General features: G+C 37.6%; 2 protein-coding genes across 3 annotated transcripts; both read right to left on the bottom strand.

Annotated features, from left to right (window-relative positions):
- Positions 1 to 531: 531 nt before the first annotated feature.
- Positions 532 to 19,212, bottom strand: LOC110169045 (sodium/calcium exchanger 2-like). Of its 2 annotated transcripts, XM_055148823.1 has the most exons (13): positions 19,069 to 19,212; positions 9,677 to 10,047; positions 9,161 to 9,298; positions 7,396 to 7,623; positions 6,565 to 6,831; positions 5,690 to 6,127; positions 5,230 to 5,591; positions 4,187 to 4,290; positions 3,604 to 3,621; positions 3,168 to 3,280; positions 2,783 to 2,882; positions 2,426 to 2,692; positions 532 to 2,352 (listed from the first exon to the last, which is right to left on the bottom strand). In XM_055148823.1, the coding sequence occupies exons 2-13, from the start codon at positions 10,001 to 10,003 to the stop codon at positions 1,976 to 1,978; spliced, it is 2,739 nt and encodes a 912-aa protein (XP_055004798.1). In that variant the 5' UTR covers positions 10,004 to 10,047; positions 19,069 to 19,212; the 3' UTR covers positions 532 to 1,975. The 2 variants fall into 2 exon arrangements, with proteins under 2 accessions (XP_055004798.1, XP_020790205.1); XM_020934546.2 differs by lacking the exon at positions 3,604 to 3,621.
- Positions 19,213 to 19,709: 497 nt separating this feature from the next.
- On the bottom strand, positions 19,710 to 24,726 carry LOC110169009 (F-box only protein 50-like). The gene is made up of 6 exons (XM_020934508.2): positions 24,010 to 24,726; positions 22,918 to 23,004; positions 22,760 to 22,856; positions 20,956 to 21,051; positions 20,745 to 20,889; positions 19,710 to 20,113 (listed from the first exon to the last, which is right to left on the bottom strand). Exons 1-6 carry the CDS (start codon positions 24,149 to 24,151, stop codon positions 19,970 to 19,972), a joined length of 711 nt encoding a protein of 236 aa, XP_020790167.1. The 5' UTR covers positions 24,152 to 24,726; the 3' UTR covers positions 19,710 to 19,969.
- Positions 24,727 to 24,807: the final 81 nt, after the last annotated feature.

The raw sequence follows: 24,807 nt of genomic DNA, 5'->3' as shown, positions 1-24,807 counted from the left end.
ACAAAAACACTTGGCACATTTCAGCAGGCTCTGGCACTCTAACCTTGGCTTCCCTGTTAATTGACAACACCTCTGCTCCTTAAGTTTTGAACTAAGCATTCCAGTTAAGCTGACAACGCACGTTACAAGATTTTAGTATCTGGCTATCCTATTGTAGATTTGTTGACCTTGTTTATTGTTAATATCTATGTAATTACTGGGCCAGTTCTGACAACGTATATGGTCTTTCCACATGAGAAAACTGGCAGTTAAACAAATAAAGGGACATTGTATAAATTTTTTTCACAATAACGATCAGAAAGTGGTGCCAATATAAATCAGATTTCTTTAGAATCTGTGTCCAGAAATATCTTCACTTTGTAGAGAATTGGTCTAGATGTAGAATTGTTTTCCTAAATATGACAGGCCTATCTCTAAACTTTTAGACAGGGTTCATTCATTGTTTTATTGTTACAGTCACGGACCAGGTCCAATTCATAATTATAATACCATAAAACTGTTAAAAATACGTAAGTGCAAAAGAAGACACAGTAAGTTTACATTTGATTGTATTGATACTTTACAACTGAATATAATAAATCTATATACTTGCCACAATATACAGTGCATTTTTTTACAAAGACAGTACAGCATCAATAAACATGACTTTGAACTTTGTCTTCTCACACTTCATGATTTCTGGAAAGAATTTCATTTAAATATTTTCATACACAATAGGGTAAATGATCAACGGGCTGTGAAGATAACACTGAGGTGCAGTAATCTTAGCAGATTACTTGTAGATATTTTAGTCAATTTCCCACTTACACAAAATTACATTATTATACTATAACAAAGTTAAGAATTGTCCAAAAATAGAGGACACTAGGGCAATGGCATTTCTATTTGTGTCTTAAATACAGGAGAGCTACATGAAGTGAATCTTTAAAAATAAAGTAATAAATAAGAGGTAAGTTTGTATTTTTATGCCATTCATTGTACATTGCAGCCTTCCATATTCAGGTGCTTAAAATAGGTGAAGGTGCAATTGTTCAATTACTGTCGGTAATTCTATTCAAACTTAAAGTTTACTCAATCACTTGTCCTGGTTTGGTCCTTGTTTGAGCTCGGTTTAGTCCTGGTGTAGTTCTGGATTTAGTTCTACTTTAATCCTAATTTGATTTGTTGTTTGTGTGCATGAGCATGCCCTCACAGTTGAAAATTAAACTAACTGGAAACCTACTCCCCACAATTTGTCTCAATGATTGTGTTTCTGTGGTACAATGTCACTCAAGTCTTTTGACAAATGCCTCTGATTTAATCATTTAGCAAAACGTTTGCTACTGATGGATTATGGCTATTGTTTAAAATGGCAGACTCAAAGCTCCAAACCTGATTCCAGTTGAGGTTCTATGACTGTGGAGACAGCAGACACCGATGCAACAATGAATTACAGGGACAAGGGTTTCCATTAGACCAAATCCATCACATACTAAATAGAGGTAAACATGCAAAGGGATTCAAATGAATACAGAGCAGTTATATTTACTGATTATCTATAAAATTGTTGTATTTCTTATTATCATTTATACATTTAATAACTGTCATTAAAGTGTGATGAAATAAATAATGTTTTACTGTATGTGTAATAATCATACAAATAGTAGTTGCCTTTTAAAAAAATCAAATGCTAACAGAACAATGTCATTATAGTGTTTTGGTACTGACTGACTAGCACCTGTAATTGTCTTTATAATGTTGCTTGTTTCCTGTGACACAATAGCATTCAGTAGATGGACAGACTGTATAAAAACATTACATTCTCCAGCTGACTTGAGCTCGCCTGCAGTGCAGACATGCATGTCTCTTTAAGAAAACCATGGCAGCATTTGAAGCGTTAGATTTCTTCTCCACTGACAGTTTAGGCAGGTTACATTAATGTCCTGCACATGTGTATCAGTGTCCGTCGACAGTTACAGTACTCAACTGTGTTTCCTCAGAAGCCTTGAATATGGCAGTAGGCCTCCAAGCTGGAGAAGAGAACATACAAGAACCACAATCCAAACAAAAGTAGTGTTGTGAGGATTTTGGGAATCTTAGGTCCTCCTAGTTCGCCACCTATGGATGGCCTGCGGCGTAACATCAACAGTCCCATACTGAAGAATGCAAAGATAGTGAATAATGTGACAGAGAAGGCGAGGGAGCCAGGATCCACATAAAAGGCCTTCCCCTTGATCTCCCAGTATACAGCTGCTATAGACCAGGCCACTCCGATTCCCAAGAACACATTAACGGCATTACTTCCAGTCACGTTTCCCACCGAAGCATCAGCATACTGGTCTTGAGTGGCCGCTACTTTACTGGCAAATGTATCTAGGAGAAAACATCATAAGTAATACAAAGCTATGTCGTAAATATCTGTTCATTCCAAACAGTAGAAACTCACCAGGAAGTGAGGTCCCCAAAGCAACAAACACCACTGCAGTGACACTGTCCCTGAGGCCTACAGTGCATCCAAAATGAGAGGCCAAGTCTCCGATAATGGCTGTTAATAAACCAATGACACTGATGGACACGATGAAGCACGCCCAACCATTCCAGTATTCAGTTGGAGGAACAAAAGCAAACAGAATCTTCCAAAAAAGACACAAAATGTGCATGAAATAATCAAAGCAGGACGGCACTCGCTGCTCCTCTCCTTCCTCTTCATCCCCTATTAAAAGCAAAACATGGGTTTGTTTAGTTTTGAATAAAAAAAAGACGAATATGATTACTAATTAATATAACTATTAATCATACCAACCTGCACTGACAGTTACTGCTTCAATGAACTGCTCTCTCCAAGAATGCGTCCCAAGCACATCTGCTAGATTAGTGTCTTTTATAAGTTTATCCACAGTGTTCTGTTGAAACAGAGACCTCGTAAATGCATTATGGAAATCCTTATCAATCCTCTAGCCATGTCTAATTGAATTCTCTGAAAACAGTTTGCAGCGAAGTAAGGCAGAAGTAGCAGACGTAACATGCACACACAGCATTCCAAACACTGTTACCTGGTCTATTACTCCGTTTGGAGTCTGATGCAAAATGATTACAAACCAAACAAACACATGTTTTAGATGCATACATTTTACATATTTATACCCAGAAATCATTAAAAACATTTTAATAATGAACACCACAAATACCTTAAATTCACAAGACTCCTCGATGATAATTTCAAGTCTACTATGCTCTCCTAAAATGGGTTTGCCCATTTCAGAAATCCTCCTGGCCTCTTCCTCTTCAGGGGTTGGGTTACCTGTCAACAGACAGTTTGAAATATTCTGTAAATCCAACTGAAGTAAGACAAGGAGAGATAATGTGAACAAACAAGCAAAGGTACTGTTATTGCCAAGACAGCATGCTCATGTAGTTATGCAATGTCTGATGTTAAATACACAATACAGCATTTAGTAGCAGAGTCTCTTCTGAATGCTATTTGAATACACATCAAACCAAAAGAACAAACCAAAGAAAACATATTTCTTCAAATTACAAATGAAGTGTTTTAGTAGTAGAGTAGTAGAGAAGAAATCCATGCAACAGTCAGCAGTGTGTTGTAGCAAAATCATACTTTCTTACCCTGGTTCAGCAGCAAGGCTATGAACAAATACAAAATACAAAATACAATTTACAGTTTTTAAGTTAACATGTACTTATTCCTTTTATTTCAAGTGATAAGTATTAAGTTAAAGAGAATTATACCATGAAAAATATAGTGTAGTAGTGAGTAGCCTACTACTTCATCTTATGTTACTGTTTGGTTTAGATAGTTTCAGGCGTTGTGGACTGAGTATATACCATGTTTTGGTTTATACATACCTCATAATGATATAACGATATAATGATATTAATTAAAAAAAATAATAACAATTTACTTACAGTTTCTTTAATGATAAATACTAAGGGCCATACTAAAGCAATAAAGTGACGGGGCCAACAGAGGGAGGAGTCAAATCTTGTGTTACACTTGGGGCTCATGTGTTGCTGTGTTACTGGAGTTATTGTTTTGATACTTGATCTTAAGCCACCTACTGTACCTGTCGTGCGCAGTTCTGTACTATGCTAGTGTAAAGACACCCTCATTACTTAACATGCTATGACACATCTATTATAAATACATATTATCTATATGATCTAAAACTTGAATTATGCATGAACTCACCCGAAATACCACGTTTCAGCCATTTGGGTTCCTCCAACACAATGAAAAAGTTTTCCTGCTTCTCGTACTCGGACACATTTATGATGTGCACCTGAAGTGTTTGACTGGAAATATGCAAGCATGAAAAAACAAACAAGCATTTACACACTGATTTGTATTTAGACAGCAAACATGGCATTAAGTGCTACAAGAAACAGCAACAGTGACCTAAATAATTCATGAGATTTAAATAATTCAGTACTAAACATTTGGCTCCTCTTCTTATCAGCATGTTCAGTTAAAATAATTGGACTATTTAACCAGGTTTGTGAATGTTGTATGGCGATGCCACTAATTATTATGAGCATATTCAATAAAAATCTAATCAATAAATAGAAAATGTCCCTTATAAATTCTTAAAACAATTGAGTGCAACACACTTGTTTTAATATCTAGAAAGCAACATAAAAAACAGGAAAGGTCTGACCTGTTACATAACAGACATTTCCTTAAGTGCACAATTAGTCCATGTACACACACACACCTTATATGAGCTGAAATTTTAATGGTAAAAGGATCTGACAGAATCCATGTGGGCCAGTGGTTCCCACACCTGACCACAAAGGGGGATTATCTTAGAGTCAAGTCAGCAGCTAATTCACCTGCTGACAAAAAGCTCTCATATATTCAAGGGAGGCCAGAGCTGCCCCATGATGCACCCCCTATACACAGGGCTGTATGTTTATGGAAAAAAATAATAACAATTATTTAAAATATTATTTGCTTAGAGAAAAGGTGGGGCCCCTGTGCACCTAAATTGAAAAGAACAAACAGATGAATGGAAGGTGATGTACCCCTCACTGAAATACAGACAGTACTCTACAAATAGAAATGTAACATGTATGTGCACACTGACTGCACTTAAAAGTTAATCATCTAAATTACAATCAATTAGGGCAATAATGATAATCTATCACTATCATAATGGTAATTGAAATTTGATCAATTTAATGTAAATGACTAACAAGAAAACCATAACTTCACACAAATCTGACAGGACTCACGTGGTCTGTTCATTGGGGAACTCCAGTTCTCCTTTGGTCTCCTCGTAGTCCACTCCGGCCTTCGCTGTACCGTCCTCTGTGTGGAAGGGCACAGACACAGTCCCCCTGGAGCCAGAGTTTCTGGCTACAGTCACTGTGAGGATCCCTGTGCTCTCACTGACCCTCAGCACCTGCTGCCCAAAGCTGAAGATGCCAGCGTGGTCATCATCTAAGATGGTGATGGTTGCCACGTGAGGCTCTGCCAGGCGACCCTTTGGAGGAGACCCTAAACCCTCTGAGCCCCCGTCGTCTAAGCGCAGGTTCTGGAGACGCACAAAGAAGTGCTCATCCTCCTCAAAGATGTCATCATCTAGTATTCCCACCTGTAGGTACACAGATGAACATATTTTATATCCACAATCATGTAAATAATGTTGGGGAAAATTAGTATGCAGCATATTTATACAATATGACTCTCTACCTTGATCTCTTTTCGGGTTTCCCCTGGTTTAAACAGGAGGGTGCCTTCAGCAAACTCATAGTCGGCCCCAGCATTTGCAGAGCCATTTTCAGTGCAATAATCAACAAGGAAGGTGTTCTGTCCAGTGCCTCCTTCCAGGACCACCCAGAGGCTGAGCTGTCCACAGTTCTCTGTGCACTGGTATTGGGCATTCTCAAAGCAGATGTGTGAGCATGTGGCCAGGTCGGCCTCTGTGGCTGCAGCATTGCGCCGCGCGTGGTCTGCCGCGTGTTTCCTTAGAATGTTCCCCGCACCGATCATCATGCGAGTGGCCTGCACGCGGTAGAAGGCACGGCTCTTCTTCTGATGAACCAGAGCCGAGTAGTTGGCCATTTCAATTAACTGATCTATGTCTTTGTCAGGGTGTTTCTCCTTCAAGTCCTTCAGGATTCGGACTACCTGCCAACAAGAATCCAGAATCAAAAGTAGGCTACATTATAAATATTGTGTTGTATTATCTTATATGTTTTCATTAGTATCATGAAATATCCTACAGATTTGTCTAGAGACTATTAAGATAGCGGGTGTCTAGACTTTTGCCATTCAAACCCGTCCTGGGGCACATTCAAGTCTAATATTTCCTTCATTTCAAATATAGAACTTTACAAGTATCATTTATGGGCTGTGTGTGGTAGTTTTTAGGTCTCAAGTTTATGGAAAATAATAGTGTGTTGAATCAAATCCTTTACTGAATGTTAAATTGTAAGCCTGTCTACATAATATATTCTCAAAACTAAAAGTTAAATTAAAATCTAGAAATCATGCTGACCAGTAGATCAAATTATGCTGACCAGCAGATCAAATATAAAATGTGGTTTTCCAAGTCATGCATTTACCTCATCTTTGTTCTGATCTAATTCATTTCCTGTCTGCACAGAGACTGTCACACTGGAGGAGTTTCCAGGGTCACAGAATTTTCCATCCATGATCACATCAACACCTTTGGGTGCCAAATCGCCCTCCATTTCCACTACAATGCCATGTCGCTTGTCGGCGCGGTAACGTTTATGCATGTATTTGTAAAAAAGTAGTCTACGGTCGGCAATCCACGCCAAGATCACACACACGGGGAAGTAACACAGTGTAACTATGGCCTCCCAGACCTGCAGAATACAAGACAATCATTAGTGGATTAGAGATTACAGTTTAAAGTGCATAGGACAGGTTTAACTACTCTTTCACTCACTATTTCATTAAAACATGGTTAGCATCATTATATTTGGGTTTTATTGAAAATCTTGTCTAGTTTTGTCTAGTTTATATTTTTATTTTGGTGAAATTTAGCATTATATTTCATGGTTAGACACGAGCAGCAGATATGACATATGTAGAGGTAATTCAATACCTGTTATCTAGCAGCCTTAATGTTAACAAGGGAACTTGTCCAAATGACATAATAGTTATGATTAGTCTACTAAAAATAAATTGATTCTTTTGCCTACGTTTTGTGAAATCAATTGTTCCTTGCTCAAAAATGTTGGGTTAAATTTGATTAAAATGTATTCCTTTTTAAAACGCTACTTCTTCCTGTATTTTACTTTACTTTACTTTACAACTTTTTTCACTTAACTGATAAAAGTATGACAAGTATTTACTAAAGGCACTATCCCACTAAACCAAATAATAATTAGAACAACATTACAACCTGTTAACCTGGAAACACATACCTCTACAATCCCAGGTGAGATGACAGCCAGAATGAGATAAAGCCAAATATATGCAAAGATACTCCAAAAAGACGTGATAAAAAACACACGTAGGTGCTTAATTTTGCGAGATTCTCCAACTGGGATCACCCACACACAAATACCAATAATCACAAACATATTAAAGGCTGCACTGCCGACTATGGTGCCAGGCCCGAGCTCTCCTGCATCAAAGTTATGCCCACACACCTAAGAAACAAGAAAGCAACATTAATTTTGCAGATCTTAAATTAAATGTTTAAATAATATATAAATACTTTATAATAACTACACTACTACAGCTTTAATAAAGCATGAAGAATATTTAATTTTAAATTATTCAGGCTCAGTAACTAATTTCTGGTGAGTTATTAAATGTATTCAACAGTGCATTTTATATTCTTCTACCTACTGCCACATAATGCAACATTTTATCAACATGTTTTCTCCCATCTCTATGGTATTGTCTAATCTAAGTTATAATGATGTTTGCTAAACGAAAATATATCTGGAGTTGTGTTTTTTTTTCATTCACACATGTTTAACACACAAATCCTGCATACTTACGCTGAGTTCTTCTCTCAAACGGAAAACGCACTGTTCCACTTTGTGATGTCATGTGGCAATACAAGAATCTCTCAACTGTGTTTATAAATTCCATACACCTAGAATAATATGGACAATTTCAGCCCTGGAATTGCCGCTCTCCACTGAACAAAAGGTAAAAGGAAAACTACCTCTTCATGACATCAGAAGGTGGAACTGAGCATTTTGAGCTTTGGCGAAGTAGACACAGACTAATAATAAAAGATTACTCAAACATGTTACTCAGACACATTGTTTTGATGAGACAGGGGTGTCAAACATAAGGCCTGGGGACCGGATTCGGCCCACCAAGACCTTTACTCTGGCCATTGTCTGATTTTCTACTAGAATATTTTAATTATATTTTCTATTAAAATATTGGTAATTTTTTGTGCCGTTTAGCATAGCAGCGTCTCCAGCGCCTCTGTGCGTGGCCCCTCCCACCAGAGCAGCACAAATGAAGACTTGTCTCTTTCCAAACGCTCTTAAAGGACAATCGTTTTGACAGTTGACCCTGACACCCTCATCAGCAAAATGTCAAAAATGAGAAAAATGGACACAGAGTACAGGATTTTCCAAGAAAAATTGACTTATTCCTATTTACATACAAGTTAAAGTTAAAACATTGTGTTGAAATTGCATTTTTCTTAAAGTTTCAGGTTGTTCATAATATTATAATATTTTGTAAAAGAAAGAGTTCATCAATTAATAAAGATTTCTGTAATAGATTTGCATTTCTCTGCACAAATATTTGAACTTATCACTTTTTTTGGGATATATATGCTTTCTATATATGCTTTCTATATATGCTACTTTAATCCCTTTGGGATTAAAGTAGGTTGGATACGGCCCCTGGACCAAAATTAGTTTGACACCCCTGGGTTACAACATTATAACATGACTAAAATCTCATAAGAATCCATTGAGTGTAATATAGGACCTTTAACAATGTGGTCTTAAGAAACAGTACAACAACAAAATGATACACACATGGTTACTGATAAGGCTTAGTAGGTTTGGGGTATTGATTAAGTAGTTACTAAGCCTCAGTCATTCCTAATAAACTGTTCATTATGAATTGAGTCTTCATGCTTTATCAAGGCTAATTAAGATGTGGTAACAAGTAATAACAACTACATCATTTACTCAGCACTCCTCCTACCTCAATGACAGACAGCAGGATCTCTGGTGCAGACGAGCCCAGAGCCATTAATGTGAGGTTGGACACAGTCTCGTTCCAAATGCGCACTGTAGTGACTGTAGTTTCCCCATTGGGTTTTGTAATAGTCACCTCCTTTTCCTATAAAATATTTGTTACGTACAGTATATGAGGACTTTTAAAGCTGCATTACGTAACTTTTCTGGTGGAGGTCATGCCACCTGCTTGTCTGGAAATGTTATTGTTTTGCCTGGAATGTTCCATAGTATAGCATTAAATTTTATTTTTTTTGTTTCATGGAGAGAATGTTGTGATACAATCAAGCCATGTTACAGGTCAGATATGTGGGAGAGGCATGCATGCTTTTCTTTAGAAATCAATCACGGATGATTATAAAAAAAAAAGTATAGTTATAATTATAAATCAGACAAACAGATGGCAAACAATCATCAGAAAGGTTAAATAGTACTCATTTAAAATAAAATCATGCAAAAATGACAGATAAATTCAATTGTATACCTGAGAGGTGATGACTTCTATAGAAGCCATAAAGCGGTCCGCAATAATGGATACACCCAGGAAGATGTACATGAGACTGAGGAAGTAAACTATAGCCCTCCCTGCCTGCTCCCCCACTGGAGGGTTGAGTGGCATCCAAACAGGGAGCAGGATCCCAGGTTTACACACCACTTTGCCAGCGCAGTTCCGTTTGCCTGGGCCTGAAGTGTTCCCCAAAGGCTGAGACTGTGGGGGACCAGAGGCTCTCTCCACAATCTGTGGCTTCATGGAGGTGCAGGGGAGAGGGAGGAGGAAGAGGAGGCAGAGAAGGCCGATGAAGAATCTCATGGTGATCAGTGCAGAGTGAGCGGTCAGACACTGGGAAGAGATTCCTGGAAGCAACACAAATGAGGCACCATGTTAAACCAGCAAAGCATAAACGACATCAACATCATTCTAGAAGTAAATTAACCATTCATTTTCCCCATAAACTTTTTGAAAAATGAAAATGGAGCTTATAAATCATGTCAAAATCTCATTCACCGAATCTTGTGTCTCGTCTTGTGGCTTCTGGTTCTGGTTAATTAAACTCCAAACGGATATTATCCCAATGAAAGGAAATTCATCTATTGCTGATTTATCTTGTCTCATCTTCACTGAATATTATTACAGTTTCAAAGTTTATGGGGAAAAATATGTGAGTTTTACTTCCAAAACTCAAGAAGTGTGTGTAGGGGTGTCAGCTGTCAGCCTGCAAGAGTTCATTATTCATTTCATGAAATCAGTGTTTAAGTCTGATTACTAGTTCTATAAAATAGTTGCATGTAATTAGCCAGAGTCAATAAAGAATAGATCGAAAGATATGGATTTGTTGTTGTTGTTGTGGGGTCCCGTGAGCAGGTGGGCTGTGTCATGCTCCAGTGCACTGCAGTTCAATGAAAGCTCTGGGTCCTCTCTCTCAGAACCCATCACCTCCACTCCTCTGTACAGGTGACACTCCACTGTTGTACATTGTGGACTGAAACAGATACTCGGTGCTGCATCTTTGATGGTGCCTGAGCTCTGCCAGCTCATTATGGAGTTGTGATTCAGAAACACAGCCCAGAGGTCCACAGTGTCGCATTTCACTTTCCAAGGTCTGCTATGGTTACCACGGCCTCAGACAGCGGGCCATGTTACACCAGGCTGCTCTAAGAGGATGGCAGCACCAAAAATAACTTACTTGGTCTTAGTAAAGAGATAATAGCATCAACATGACTGTTTTAGGGATGCATTGTTAATATCTATCTATTTATCTAAAATATGAATATGCACATTAAACAGCATAATATGGTCAACAGCAAGATGGAACCACAGGATTAAAGCCTGAGAGGAAAACAAACATGTAGAGGCAAATCAAAAGTCTGTGGTGGAAGAGTGGAGGAATACATTATTCATTAATGCATTCATCTAAATATAGTTATAGGATATTTCCTCCTTAATGGCTCCTAGACACAAAACATCATTTAAACAAGATGAACTGACAGCGCACTATCCACTTAGAAGAATAACCAGATGGAATAAACAGAGGAGGACATTATTTTAAAGTCTGTCTCTTAGTAAAACCCCTTTATTGTTTCTCTTCATTTTTTTCTTGCATCTTATAAAATGCACCACACTTCACACTCCACACACTGTTTGAAACACACTGAGGTCTTTGAGCTGGGTGCTTTGAGCAGGGCGCCCTTCACTGCGCAGGCTCACAGGTGGGAGGGGCTTAGGTGTTGATGGGACTGTGGTCTCTATTGCCACTTAGCGCATACGAACAGTGAGCTGGCTGACAGCTCTTCTCCTATTACTGTCTGTGACACAGCCACGATCTGTCAGCACCACAGATAAGTGATTGCCTGGGATAGGCTTACCCTGATAGGAGTGCCAGCAAAAAAGGGAGTTAACACCTTTAACAGGTTACGGTTTCCTGCTTGTACCCTGTAGTTGGGATAAGGGGTGATGTAGTCTAGCGCAATACATTTACATTATCATTTATACAGCTACTGTATTTCTCAGTGGTACTTACATGAACACTTTCGAAGAAAGCACTTAGGAACCATGCCTCTTTTTGTAATTAATTATTTCCGCTGTGGAATTAGAGTGAAGATGTGCAATGTGCAGTGTGCATTCATAGCAAGCTTTAACATAAACCTGCTTTTAGATCAACCAATATCACCTTTCCAGTATGGTAACTCCAATGCACAATTAAACCATTAACAGTTAAGTATCAATTTCACAGGTAGACAATTAGATCTTGGGTTGCTCTTAATCTGAAAAATACTGTCCCGTTTTGAGACCAGTGTCCTGTGCAGAGGTCATCTGAGAAGATGTACAGTGTACTTAAAGGATAAAGCCCAATGTGAAAACATGCCATTTGTGAGTGGAGTGACATTTCACGTGATTATAATATATAAATGTGCAATCAAATCATCATTCACGTAATAAGTAATGAAATTCTAATGTATTTCCACACAGTTAAACCAAACTCCAAATATGCTGCGGTGAAGTCAAGTTCTGTAATCCACGGCCAGCAGAGTCACCTTTGTGTAAGAAAAGACAAGTAAATCACACTCTTGATTTCCGTTGGTAGTCGAACCAATTAATTACCACTTCCACCCACATTCAGCCAGGAAGTCAAAGTCCATCTTTCTGTTTGCAGCAAGTAAAGAAAGCAAGAAGATACATCCTTTTAATAAGTAACACTAGCGTTGGCACCGTGATGTGCACTTGTCAGTGAAGCTGAATCAGAGTGAAAGATAATCCCAGTGGCCATGGCAGACAGATGCACGGGCAGATAGGCAATGGGTCAAACCACTAATGTGCTCTACACCTTTTATGCAATCTGCTCTAAACTATGCAGATGTAGCAGGTTTTACAAACAATTTGTGTTCAGGCCAAGTCCACAAAACCAACATTAAACTAGAGGCAACTTTTACTCACAGACATCCAGATCAATACACACTTTTAGATCACTATCACTGCAGCTTCATTTGAGTTATACATTATGCATGACACAAAACAAAAGGATGAGTGTGCTGTGAGCATTGGTTATGAGGAGCTGCAGAAGATTTTGGTCGACAAAAGGTGCCAATGGTATTTCAATAGAATAATATAACTACAGAGCTCCTGACATTAACTGCGTTAATGTGTATTGTACAGTCATATAAGTACTATACTTCCTGCTGTAACAGTGAAATCTAATAGATGCACAAATCCTGTTGATTCTTGAATTTCATTTGGATATGTTACCTAAACTAGATGAATATCCAAATAAAACTGTAAGAGTTAATTGGAAAAACTGTCTATTTTGATAGCCATTAATGTTAACAGGAGAATATGTTATAAATCAAAAATAAAAATGTCACTTTTTTAATGAAAAAAGGGCCACTAAAATAATGATCAATAATTTGCATGCAACACCGACAGTGCAATTAATGAAAAAAAAAAAAAGTGTGATACGTCTCAATGTCTCAATCAGTCCCCTGCACTTTGTAATTGGTTTTTGCCTGGTCAAGTAGGAGATATGGAAGGTGAAAGCTAACCCTACCTAGTCTCATACAGTCTCTGCTTGCTCTGTGTCCACCAGGTCAACATTAGCATCAATCTGAACAGCAGCAGTGCAAGCTTGGCTAAACACAGGCTTAGCTTACAGCGCGGTGGGCACACTGCCACACAGTCCAGCTCCTCCAGCAATCTACTTTCAAACACTGTCTCTGAATATTGACTCTTTATCCTGCTGCAGACAGGGAATCACACTGCACATTTCATATGTGCAAATACTAAATGATCCATTAAAATATGTGTACTTTAAAAACATGAAAAACTGTTAAATCAAGAGAATTGTCATATTAGACCTGATACTTAAGCTTTGGTATCAATGCATTTAGCTAACCACAGAACAACATAACAAACTAAGCTCTGCAGGATGTGACCCCAACAGGCCTTTGCTGAGACTGATAGTAGTATTAAAAACCGCATGATATCTGGACCTCACTGGGCCCTGTCAAGGTCGCGGGGTGGTTACAGAGGTCAGCAGGTCTCCTCTTGCCTTGTCAGGTTAACCCTGAGGTACAGTATCCACTTGACATCTCTCATTGCTCAATGTGTTTAATTCTACTGAATATTTCCTTACAACTTTACTTTCCTCCATTCTTATGTTAAATAGCAATAGCACTACAGTAAAGGTACACACAAGCAGAGTCAGGCTGCAAGGGTCTGGAGGTGACCATGATGAACTGAGGTTAGACGCACTGACAACAGCAGACAGATCCTAGGGTTTCCATTACCAGAGACACTCTGCCCAGCGGGCAGCCCTGTCATCTTAGAAGGAGCAGTATTCTCAGCTTCGGCAGGGACCCAGACGGTGACAGCAATTATGCAATATTCAGTGTAGGCCTAAAAAATACTAATAAAATACAAAATATGTAATCTGAAAAGATAAACTGAGAGATCTGAAAAGATAACACTGGAGATCAACTGGAAATAGTGACACAATGCTTGGAAGAGAGACAAAAAGCTTACGATTTATTATCAAGACAGAGTTAACGATTCCCCTCCAAACGGGACAGTGAAGCAACCTAAAGAGTAACAGGTCCAGTGGAAAGACAACAAAACACTAACCCATATTTCCAACTGAATGCTGCTGTTTTTTCTCTCCAGTTTAAACAGCAAAATGTTAACCTAATGTGCAGCGGCAGCCAGCGGGCCGGCACACAAAGGGCTGGGGCAGTCAATGAAAACAAAACAGGCTCAGTCTCCCACAGCCACACAGGAGACTGCTCAATACTATGCTATGCACAACCCACACATCCGGGCTCAACAGTCTATCGCAAATTAAATGAATAAACAATTTTTTAAAAATAAGCTTACTGTATTGAAATAATAAACAGAACTTCTCTTTGTTGAGTTAACTGGAGTGATGAGTAAATATTACGGTCTGTGTTTATGTCAGTGCTGTTGTTCAAGCTGTGACCACTTCACCCCCAAAGTCTAAAAAAGGCACAGGTTATAGAGAGAAGTAGAAGATTGATATATAACACAATACAATTTTACTAGTACCTTAACTTTACCTTTAAAGACATATTATTAATACTAAATACCATAAAAAAGCATATGTAGATAAATATTTTATATTCTGTTGTGTTATTACCCAGTAGCAGAAATGGGGTCAATTGACTTCTATTCAAAATAGCAGAACTTATTCTCTTTTGCTGGCCAGAATCTAACTCTTTCAAAGAACTATAAGGAAGTACAGCAGGATAGGTGCGTCAAATATGAGTGAAAAATACAAATCTGTGTAAACTAATGATAAAACAAAGCCATTATAACACAGCTCATATAGTTGGACCATACTATATCTCCTTGTGAATTGTGCATCCCAATTGTTTTATTTAGAAAAAAAATCTAAAAGGCAACAATGGACATGGTGCTCCCTACGACTGGGCAACATATATGCTTAAAACTGTCTTTTTGCAGTACAATTTTACAACATTGTTAAAGGGAATAAAGCTCAAGATTCACTGAGCACTTCAGGCCTCTGTACTAAAACTGCCAGACATTTTGTTCCAGAGTATGATATGACATTACTCCATTAAAAATATTTTCTAAAAACATTTAACATGGAGCAGCGGATCTGGCTCACTTGTAGATCACAAAAGCAATGCACTCTAAAACATGCGTAACTGTGTGTGCATGTAATCGCACGCTCCCTGTTTCAATGAAGGGGACTTAATCAGTGTAACATTAATGACAAAGGAGGAGAAAGTGATCTGGATGCGTCAGGGTAAAGGAGAAGGCTCTATAGGTCTTGGCTTCTGTGGCTCTTGGGATGAAAAGGTTTCAGGAGGCCATGTGGGTGAGTGTGCAGGTTTACTGATTGATCTCGGGGGGAGAAACGTGAGAGAAACGTGAGGTGTAGTATGGCCCTTTGTCCAGTGGCACCTGTGATGGCGCACATGTCTCTGCTGCATACAATGTGGAAGCATTGGTTTACCTGAGCGCTACTAAGTGCAGCCTGCTAGCATTTCAGAAGACTGTGTAGCAGTGTAGACAGGGTTTAGATACGCAAACATGTGTACTATGGATTCTATGAATGAATAGGAATTGGGCCTGTAAGTCATTAGAAATTTAACTAGGGATGCAACAATATCAAAATGACTTGATACGATATTTTCACAATATTGCAATGCTACTTTTTACTTTTAAAATGCCTTAACAAGCCTTTGGTTCTGTCATAATCCAAATAATTAAGATTTCAAAGGGCTTATAACATTATTTCTTCATGTAGTATGCATTGAAACAGAGCAAAGGATCATGGTCTATGTAGTTCCCTCAATTTTCAGGTACTCCTGTGCCATTACAGTTAATTTAAGCAAGAGACTTACAATATTTTGTTTATTGTTACATCCCTAGTAAATATCCCAAGATTAAAATACAGATCACAAATGAATCAACCAAAAAATATCTGTATTGGTAGTATTACTTGCATGTCACAATTAATCTTCTTTTTTTTTCATTCAGTATTAATATATTTCTATATTTCTTCTAAATGTGTGTTGTTGGTTTTTTTATTGTTGATGTGAAGTTTACGCCAAAGTTCAGCACTGGCGAACGAGTGGAGGGATAGCTCATTAGGTAAGACAAAGGGTTTGAATGTGGGAGGCTGATGTTAGACTCACCTGCCCCAATTGTATATGTATTCACTTTGGCCGAAGTCTTTTCATGAGTTTTTACTCTTTATGTGATTGGAAAAAAAAAAAAAAAGCTGTTACTGCAAAGAAAAAAAATTAAAAATAAATTAGTAAATCTTAGAAAATAGAGCCTCCTTTTTTAATCGCTTGCCGCTCAAGGCTTCCGTAGTAATCTAGTGAAATGTGAATTTAAAAAAAAATCTATGTATCTGCTTTGAAAGCCTAAAAACAACTGCTACCAGATCTCACCAGTGTCAACTAGGTAACTCAGATTTTTTAATTGAGTCTCTGGGAAGCATTATCCAGTTGATGTGTTACCCAGCTGAGATTTTGTAACATTTTTAGGATATTGTGCTACATGAGATTACTCCCACATTACAAGACCCATTGTTGCTATTAAGCTCATTCCATAACTGTTAGCAAATCTAAAATCTAATGCAATTCTCCAAAAAAATGGGTTTGCAGTAAAACAGGATGATTCCTCCAAAGAAGCAGGTAAAACTTGAGCTGTGTTTTTTAAAAATCACACTCCAGGAAGGCTGAGGCTTCACTGTGGTGTTGAGTTTGTGACATTAGAGTGAACCATTGCAGTTTAATGAGGGATTATCCAAGCCGTTACCCAGCTGACAAAAATTTGATATATAATGAAAGTATTCAATATACAAGTAACGGGCATAAAAGTTTCAAAACATTAAAATCAGTCTAACATGTAGGATATAGAAGTCAAAATATTCCAATCAAATATGGATTTTGGGGCTGATAATTTAAGCAAAACTTTTAATTTCAAAAAGCTGACAAGCAAAAAAAGGCTCTCTACAGGCTATAAAATGATGGATACAGCAATAATAAAATTTTGTCCAGAGGGGCTAATGGATCAAAGTAAAAACTAGTATTGTTTCCAGGAAATAATTGTACAATTCAAAATATTGTAAGATGACATGAAATGTAACACTAATTATAGAATTGCCCATTTGTACTTGCATATATACATTTATATAATTACGCCTTATTTGGCATTAGTTTCTTGTTATTTTTGCTATTTTTTTTATTATTACCTTTTATATTTTTGTTCTTTTTTATTGTAATATATTGTTGATGTGTGAAATGCTGTGTTCCAAATAATTTCCCCTGTGAATCAATAAAGTTTGTCTAAATCCAAGTCTGACTGAATTGAATTAACTTACTCATCCAATATTGCAAAAACTAAATGGTATATGAACACATTTATATTGCGCTTTTCTGCCCTCAGTGCACTCAGAGCTGACTGTGACTGTCAAACACACAAGACAATGGGAGGTGAAGTGTCTTGCTCAAGGACACAGCAACAGTATTCATCTGTGGGACCGCGCAACCATTGATGTTTACGCCAGGAGTTGGATTCAAAGCTAAACTAGTTTTGTGTAACAGGATGAGCACTAACTGAGCTACTAACTGAACTAGCAATGTTATGATCTTCAGCAATTGAAAATTAAGAATAAAAATGAGACTTTCACATAGAAATTTAAATACTGTGATCAAGATGAAGGCCTTGCCAAAACAACAATTATTTCATTAAAAGTTTTTTATGCAAGCTTATTTCCAAGATCTTTAATATTTTGTTGTGGCATTGCAATGCGTCACAACTTAGTTAGAAGATTAAATCATACTTTTATAGTTAATGTTACGACAAGCATAATCACTTCCTTCTATACAGTATCTCCTACACTGCAGTTTCAGATCCTTATGGCCACTTTAGTTTAAGGAAACAACACTTTTAATGCAGTAAGGCCAATCTACTACATGAATGATACATAAATGGTACTTTTATGCCAGTTAAATGTCAGCTCTGAAGTTCATGCCTCATCAGGAAATGTCAGGGAGGAAAACATGAGAGAACTTTCCCAGAATAAAATCAATACAGAAGCCGAAGTAAAAAATAAAACATCAATACACTTAAAACTCTAGGTCTATACGACCTTGAAGTCTTAAATTTAGACTTATTATTGCAGGGGTTTGTAAATAATGAATGCATTGCAGGTGCCTTGTTGAGGATTTCTGACAATTCAAAAGATTTTAATTTTGAATTACTTGCTATGGGAGCAGACTTAATTTTTCATCCTTTGACAGAAACTACATGAACAGAACTTTCCCTCATATAATTGACACTTCTATAATCTTTGACCATGTTACAAATTATCTTGGCAGGTGGTTAGTTTAAGCTGCAATTAATGTATTTTGTCCTGTGTTGTATGGAGATATCTGGGGTTCTTGGTTGGTATCCAAGAGCACTTTAAGTTACCTTTCCAATGTAAATCTAGTAAAACCTAAAGTAAACTAGCGTACAATGGTAGCAGCTGTGGTTGCACATAATTGCAAACATTTTATTTTCATATGAGAATTACGGGATACAGATTGTGATCATTCAAATGCCTTTGCTCTTAGGTCATCCTACATGTGGTTCTTTTTACTTTTTACGCAACACTGCACGCAGCTCGTACAAAGATGGATTAGAGGAGCAACTGGTAAAATTATCTCATTTAGAATTTAAAATGTAACCTGGACGCTACTTTACTTTATGGTTCAACATATTCAATCCAAGTTTGGCTATCTGATGCAAATCTTAGAAGAGAGCGATGAATATAGCGAAACCAACTTCACGCGCGACTTTCTCTCATACTACTCATATTGGCTGAGACCCACCTGCTTAAAACTTACCTTACAGTTTATGGCACAGCTCCAAAGCAGACTGACATCGCCTCTGAAGCTTGAGGAGTCGACTCGTGTCTAACTATCCCCCGGGCTGGTCTGTCCACGCCGCTGAACCCAGTAGCGGAGGGTTTTCCCGTTGTCCTCACATTGCCGTGGCCACTGGCTGCACTGATGCTCTTGAGTCCAAGCCAAACCGGGGATGGTGACGTGCCGGCTTCACTGACCCCTCCCAAAGTTCACCAAATGACATATGCTAATTGGTAACGGAGTTTGTTAATATTTTTTTCCACATGAGTTACATTTGGCATTAAAATAGATGCAGTGGTGTGAAGCAACAGGTAAATAGCTTCCTGAATTTCCATAAAATATTTAAAGAGCAAAGAGGTTCAAAGAAATGATTAGCCATTAAGGACTTTTCCGAAAAACGTGAAAGCAGCACTTCAATTGAATCGCTACTACGCAGATTCATGACTTAATTATTGGCATATTAAACATTCAACTAAGACACCGATTTCACTGTCATATATACAAGTGAAAGTAAGAAGCAATTTCTAATTATTAATAAAGTTGTCGCTCCAAAACTTGACCATATGTGCTTAACATAAATGCTCAAATTACACACAAAACACAATAAAATACTTTGGACGTATATTTTAATAGTGCAAGTCTGAGTAGTTACAGTTCATGCAATGTTGAGCAAGAAAAGTCTATAATTTGTAAATTGCTATTACCTGAAATAATGCAGGACATGTTTTTTTTTTAATACAGCATATAAAATATTTTTTTAAAGTCAAAATCCTGGTGTAAACACAAAGCTGGTTTAGTAGGTAGTTTTAACAGATTTATAGTCTTTGGTATGGGATGTGTAACTTTTGTACCTTCCAGACTTTAATACAGTTGATACCTTTCAATGAGATTTAACTGGTCTCACAATAACTGAGCTGCCACTGGATGCTGTGGTGTAAAATCCATTCAGAAACTGGTTCTTCAGTCTGTGCAAAAAATGAACTTGTCTCACTCCAGGACCATACCCGGAGAACACGTGCGACACCTACAGGCCATTAGAGACAACAACAGTTAGTGTGTTCTGGGAGCAGAGAGTTTGGTAGTGTTTTATAATAAATACAAATTAACTAGCCTTAATAGAGCATGAAAAAATATATATAATTCATAATGAAAAAATAATCAATTGAAATTTTAATGCGTTAACTGAAATGACAGGTATGAAATGACAACTTCTATCAGGAAGACATGCATGAAACCATTAGGACAAATGACTAATTATACGTGGAGATGTGTTTTGTTTCATTCACATGTTTGGGTAACCCTTTATTGTTAGTCTGTCTACATCTCCAAACCTCAAAATGCTCCACCTTGTGATGTCAAGTAGTGGTAGTTTTCAAATGAACTGCTACATTTTGCCTTTTGCTCAGTAAAGATTGGCAATTCTAGGGCTAAAATGATCCAAATGATTAGTCAAGGTATATGAAGTTTAAAAACATAGTAGAGAGCTTCCTGTATTACCACACAACATCACAATGAGGAGTGTTTTCCATTTGAGAGAAGAACTATGCAGGGTTTGTGTGTTAAACATGTGTGAAAGAAACAAAACACATTTGTTAATTATGAGATGAGTGAGGTCAAGCTGGACCAAAAGCTTCAGTAATGGACCACAAACTCACTTCCTTCCATTTGTGATTGCGAGAGTAAACACCGCGCTCCTCAGTGGGGTTGTATGTGTGCTCAGCAATGACACTAGTTTTGTCTGCTCCGAGTAACCTCACATGGAGCTGATATATGAACTCATGAAGACAACTTTCCTCATACCTAAAAATAAAAATATACTTTTAGAAATCAAAAGTGCATATTGAAATACTCTGTTTATTAACACACCACTCTTGGATAAAAATCTCAGGTTGGAATTCATCAAGTAGTTCCTCCCACAGACCTTCAGCCTTCAAGTCCACAGTCTGCTCCATAGTATACCAGCTGAGAAGAGGAGAATAAAGATTGGCCTTATTTATAGACTGTATAAAGAAGTGGACTAAGGGAGTGTGACGTTCGGCTCCACTCAATTTGGAATATGGAGCAGAGTTACATACTGGTATTAGGAATTTATTTATGGACAAAATAGCAAAATAAAACACCAAAAAGGTTCACTGCAGCAGTTACAGAGAGAGGGGTGACAATTTTTCAGTCAGTGGAGCCGGATGCTACCCCATGAACACTTCCTGCTTGGAAATGGCAGCATGTGGGTTAGCTATATCCATTAATTTATACAGTCTATGGCCTTATTACACAGAGCAAAACAAAACACCGATGGCAAACAGGTAACTAACTACCAGTAAAAAAGAAATAGACAAAGCTAACAAATATTAGCCAGGCTGGCGTCACCTAGTGCCTCTGCTCAATTTCATTTCTCTCCAGCAACTAGGTCAGGAATCAGAACACACTAGACGGTTCACAAAAACCCTGGAAGTGTGAGTTTGGGCTCCAGTCAATCAGAGAAGAGCCATATATTCAGTGTTGTCAATGATTCCCGAGATCGAGGATTTAAAGCCGGAACAAAGAGAATGTTTGGTGAATTTCATCAAGGGGAAAGACGTTATTGCCCTTCTTCCTACAGGATTTGGGAAAAGCTTAATAGACCAGTTAGCCCCATTAGCGAAGCATTACATACGTGACTACCAAATAGCAGCGATTGGTTAAATGATAAAAAGTACTTGCCTACCATTGAGCGAACTAATTCACCGCACGAATGAAAACACTGCAAGGTCAGATGGTTTCTAGGAAGTGAAACAGGCTGATGAATCAGGCTAAACACACTGGGAGAGACACTTTTCTGACGGAGGGCATGCCACTTGTTAATGTCTATGGAGATATTATTGCTTTGTACAGGCATATTTACTGGTCAAGTCTTTGGGAAGATTACCAGCAAGAACAGCACAGCAAGAACACCTGTTTTTAAGTTATTTCTGAGCAATAAACAATCCTGTAGTTGAATAATGTGAGAAAGAAAAGTTTAATGCTGTACTGTGGAACATTTGAGGCAAAGCAATATCGTTTCCATGAGGCAAGCAGATGATGAAGTCGGCAGATCCTACGCCAGAAAAGTTACATAGTGCCAGTGGTGGAATGGAATGAAGTAAAAGTAATAAAGTACTGTACTTATGTATACATTTTATATAGCTGTACTTTACTTTAATACATTTTAAAGTGGACAAGTTTTACTTGTACTTCACTACATTTGAGAGCAGGTATACTTTAGTTTCTACTCCACTACATTTTGAACAGGACGGAAGTATTTGTTATCTGCTAAATTGGCTGACAAGTTTATTTTTAATACATTTATAGCAAACAAAGCAAAACAAAAAAGTTTCTGTTGAATAAACTTCATCATTTATCAAACTAAAAACTACTACATTTGAAGTTTTATTAGATTTCAAAATCTGTGGGAAATACTTTAATTTTTACTCTTCATTTTTACAGTTCAAGTACATTTTTACAAAGGTACTTTAATACTTTTACTTAGTGCATATTTTCATGTGATACTTTTACTTTTATTTGGGTATTTTTTGCTCTGGTATCTGTACTTCTTCCTCCATTGCATAGTGCGTCGTTATGATACACTTTATTATCCCCATAGAGACACTCATTAAATGTTGAATGGCTTCTAATTGAGTCATAATAAACCAACCTATATTTAGGCACAGCACAGACTACAGCTCCTTTGGGGATTCCACTCAAGTCAGAAGGAATATCCTCTGTGCTTGTGGTCCAGTCACTGAAATCTCCTACAAAAAATAAAAAGGTACAAGTGTTTTTCTTGAATATTTCTTCCATGTACTCCCTTACCTTCAATAAATCCAGGAATACAGAGGCCCCGGCGAGCAGGCACTTCAGACAGGCCCCCTTCACCTGTCCCGCTGTCATGACGAACCACTGTGCACAAGGAGAGATAGGGAGGACTTAGTGAACATAGACAAGTGCGCGGGATAAATTTTCAGCATTATAGTTACTTAATTTTATAATTTCATTTGAGAAGACCACCTATCTTTGCTCCATGTAGCTGTTAAAGGGCCTATATTATACTATTTTCTAGTCTATATTTAAATGTTTCCACATCAAAAATACATCTGAAGTTGGGTTTGTTTCATTCACACATGTTAAACAGAAACAACCTGCATATTTAGGCTGTGTTATTGTTTCAAAACAGAAAATACTCTGTTCCATCTTGTGATGTCATATGGTAATACAGGAAGCCTTCTATTGTGTTTATAAACTCCACACAACTTCACTAGAATCATTTGGATAATTTCAGATCTGGAATGGTCCATTTCTACTGAACTAAAGGTAAAGGGTAGCTGTTAACTTGAAAACTACCACTACATGACATCACAAGGTGGATCAGAGCATTTTAAGCTTTGGAAAGGCAGACAGCCTAATAATGCAGGACTACACAAACCTGCATGAATGAAACAAAATACAACTCTGGTTATGTTTTTGATGAGGTAACAACATTCTAACATGGCCAAAAGATCACAATTTGGGTCATTTTGGGTAACACAGGATCTTTAAATGCTTCGCAGTGTTAACATTGCTTCACATGGATTCATTCAAGACATTGCTGGACTGGCCAGTGCAATGTTTATTGAGTTGACAATTGTTTGGTCCAAGTTGAACTCAGACTTCTACCAGCTGGTAACACTCACCACCAGTAGGCCTAAAGCAGTTATGCAAGCTGCAACTAATAGTAGGATTGAAAAAATGCATTAATAGCTTTACTTAAAAGTGTCTATAATATGTTTTTTGACAGTAAATGCCTATATACACATGCATAAGTATATGACCCCAAAACTAAGAACATTCAGTACTCAATAAAAAAAAAAAAAAAAGTTATCCAGATGTGCATAGCATAGTGGTCACTGCATGTCCTCTAGAAAGTACCGTAGGGAGATGGATTCTTCAGTAAGTTTCTGTTGAAAGGTTTGGCTTCATACACAGATCTCCAGTCCACGCTGTCGGGCATCGGCGCGCCCTCCAGACCCCACTCATCCTCGCACCTTTTCTTCCATTCTCCGGAGGACATGCTGTTATGAGTTATTCACACAAATACACTCTTGATCGGGGCTTTTTTTTTTTCTTTTCACTCTTTTATCCTGAAATTTACTGCGCCACACGCCACGCCCATTATCAAAACCTAAACATGGAATCGCTCCTGATCACTCTTAAAGGAACAGTGGTCTCTTTATTATTTTATTACAAGCTTTGTAATCATGCAACGGTCCTACTGTAGGAAAAGGTAGATGCAGTTGGAATATATCTAAATATTTTGTACTTCTTTTTTCAATTTTTCACCTGACCTAGTTTTTTTTTTCTTTTTTAACTATTACAGAGATAGGTTTAACATTTGATTTCGACTTTGCCAACATGTAAAAGTATGCTATATTTGTAACTGATAACTTCTCTACTCTTGGTGGAATGTATGTCAATGTTTTTTTACTGCTCTGGTTGGATAAAAGTTGTAGGCTTAGCAAATGTGCTCAAATGGTAAAAACCTGTTGGTATCAAAGTTGTAGCAAATCCATACCATATATTAAAATGCACTACATGTGAGAATGGACCACATCTGATTGGAGCTACAGTAGATTCACCCAACTCATTCAGCGTAGTCCTACAGCATGATGTTTCATAGTGAAGGTTTAGTTTAATTAAAAGGTATATATATGAACTTTTCTAGCGGTG

This window comes from Boleophthalmus pectinirostris, unplaced genomic scaffold (assembly GCF_026225935.1).
Source record: "Boleophthalmus pectinirostris isolate CB_2022bp ecotype Guang Dong unplaced genomic scaffold, ASM2622593v1 HiC_scaffold_12, whole genome shotgun sequence".
Classification (NCBI taxonomy): domain Eukaryota; kingdom Metazoa; phylum Chordata; class Actinopteri; order Gobiiformes; family Gobiidae; genus Boleophthalmus; species Boleophthalmus pectinirostris.
The sequence above is the reverse complement of the archived record's forward strand: the minus strand, read 5'-3'. Positions and strand labels throughout refer to the sequence as shown.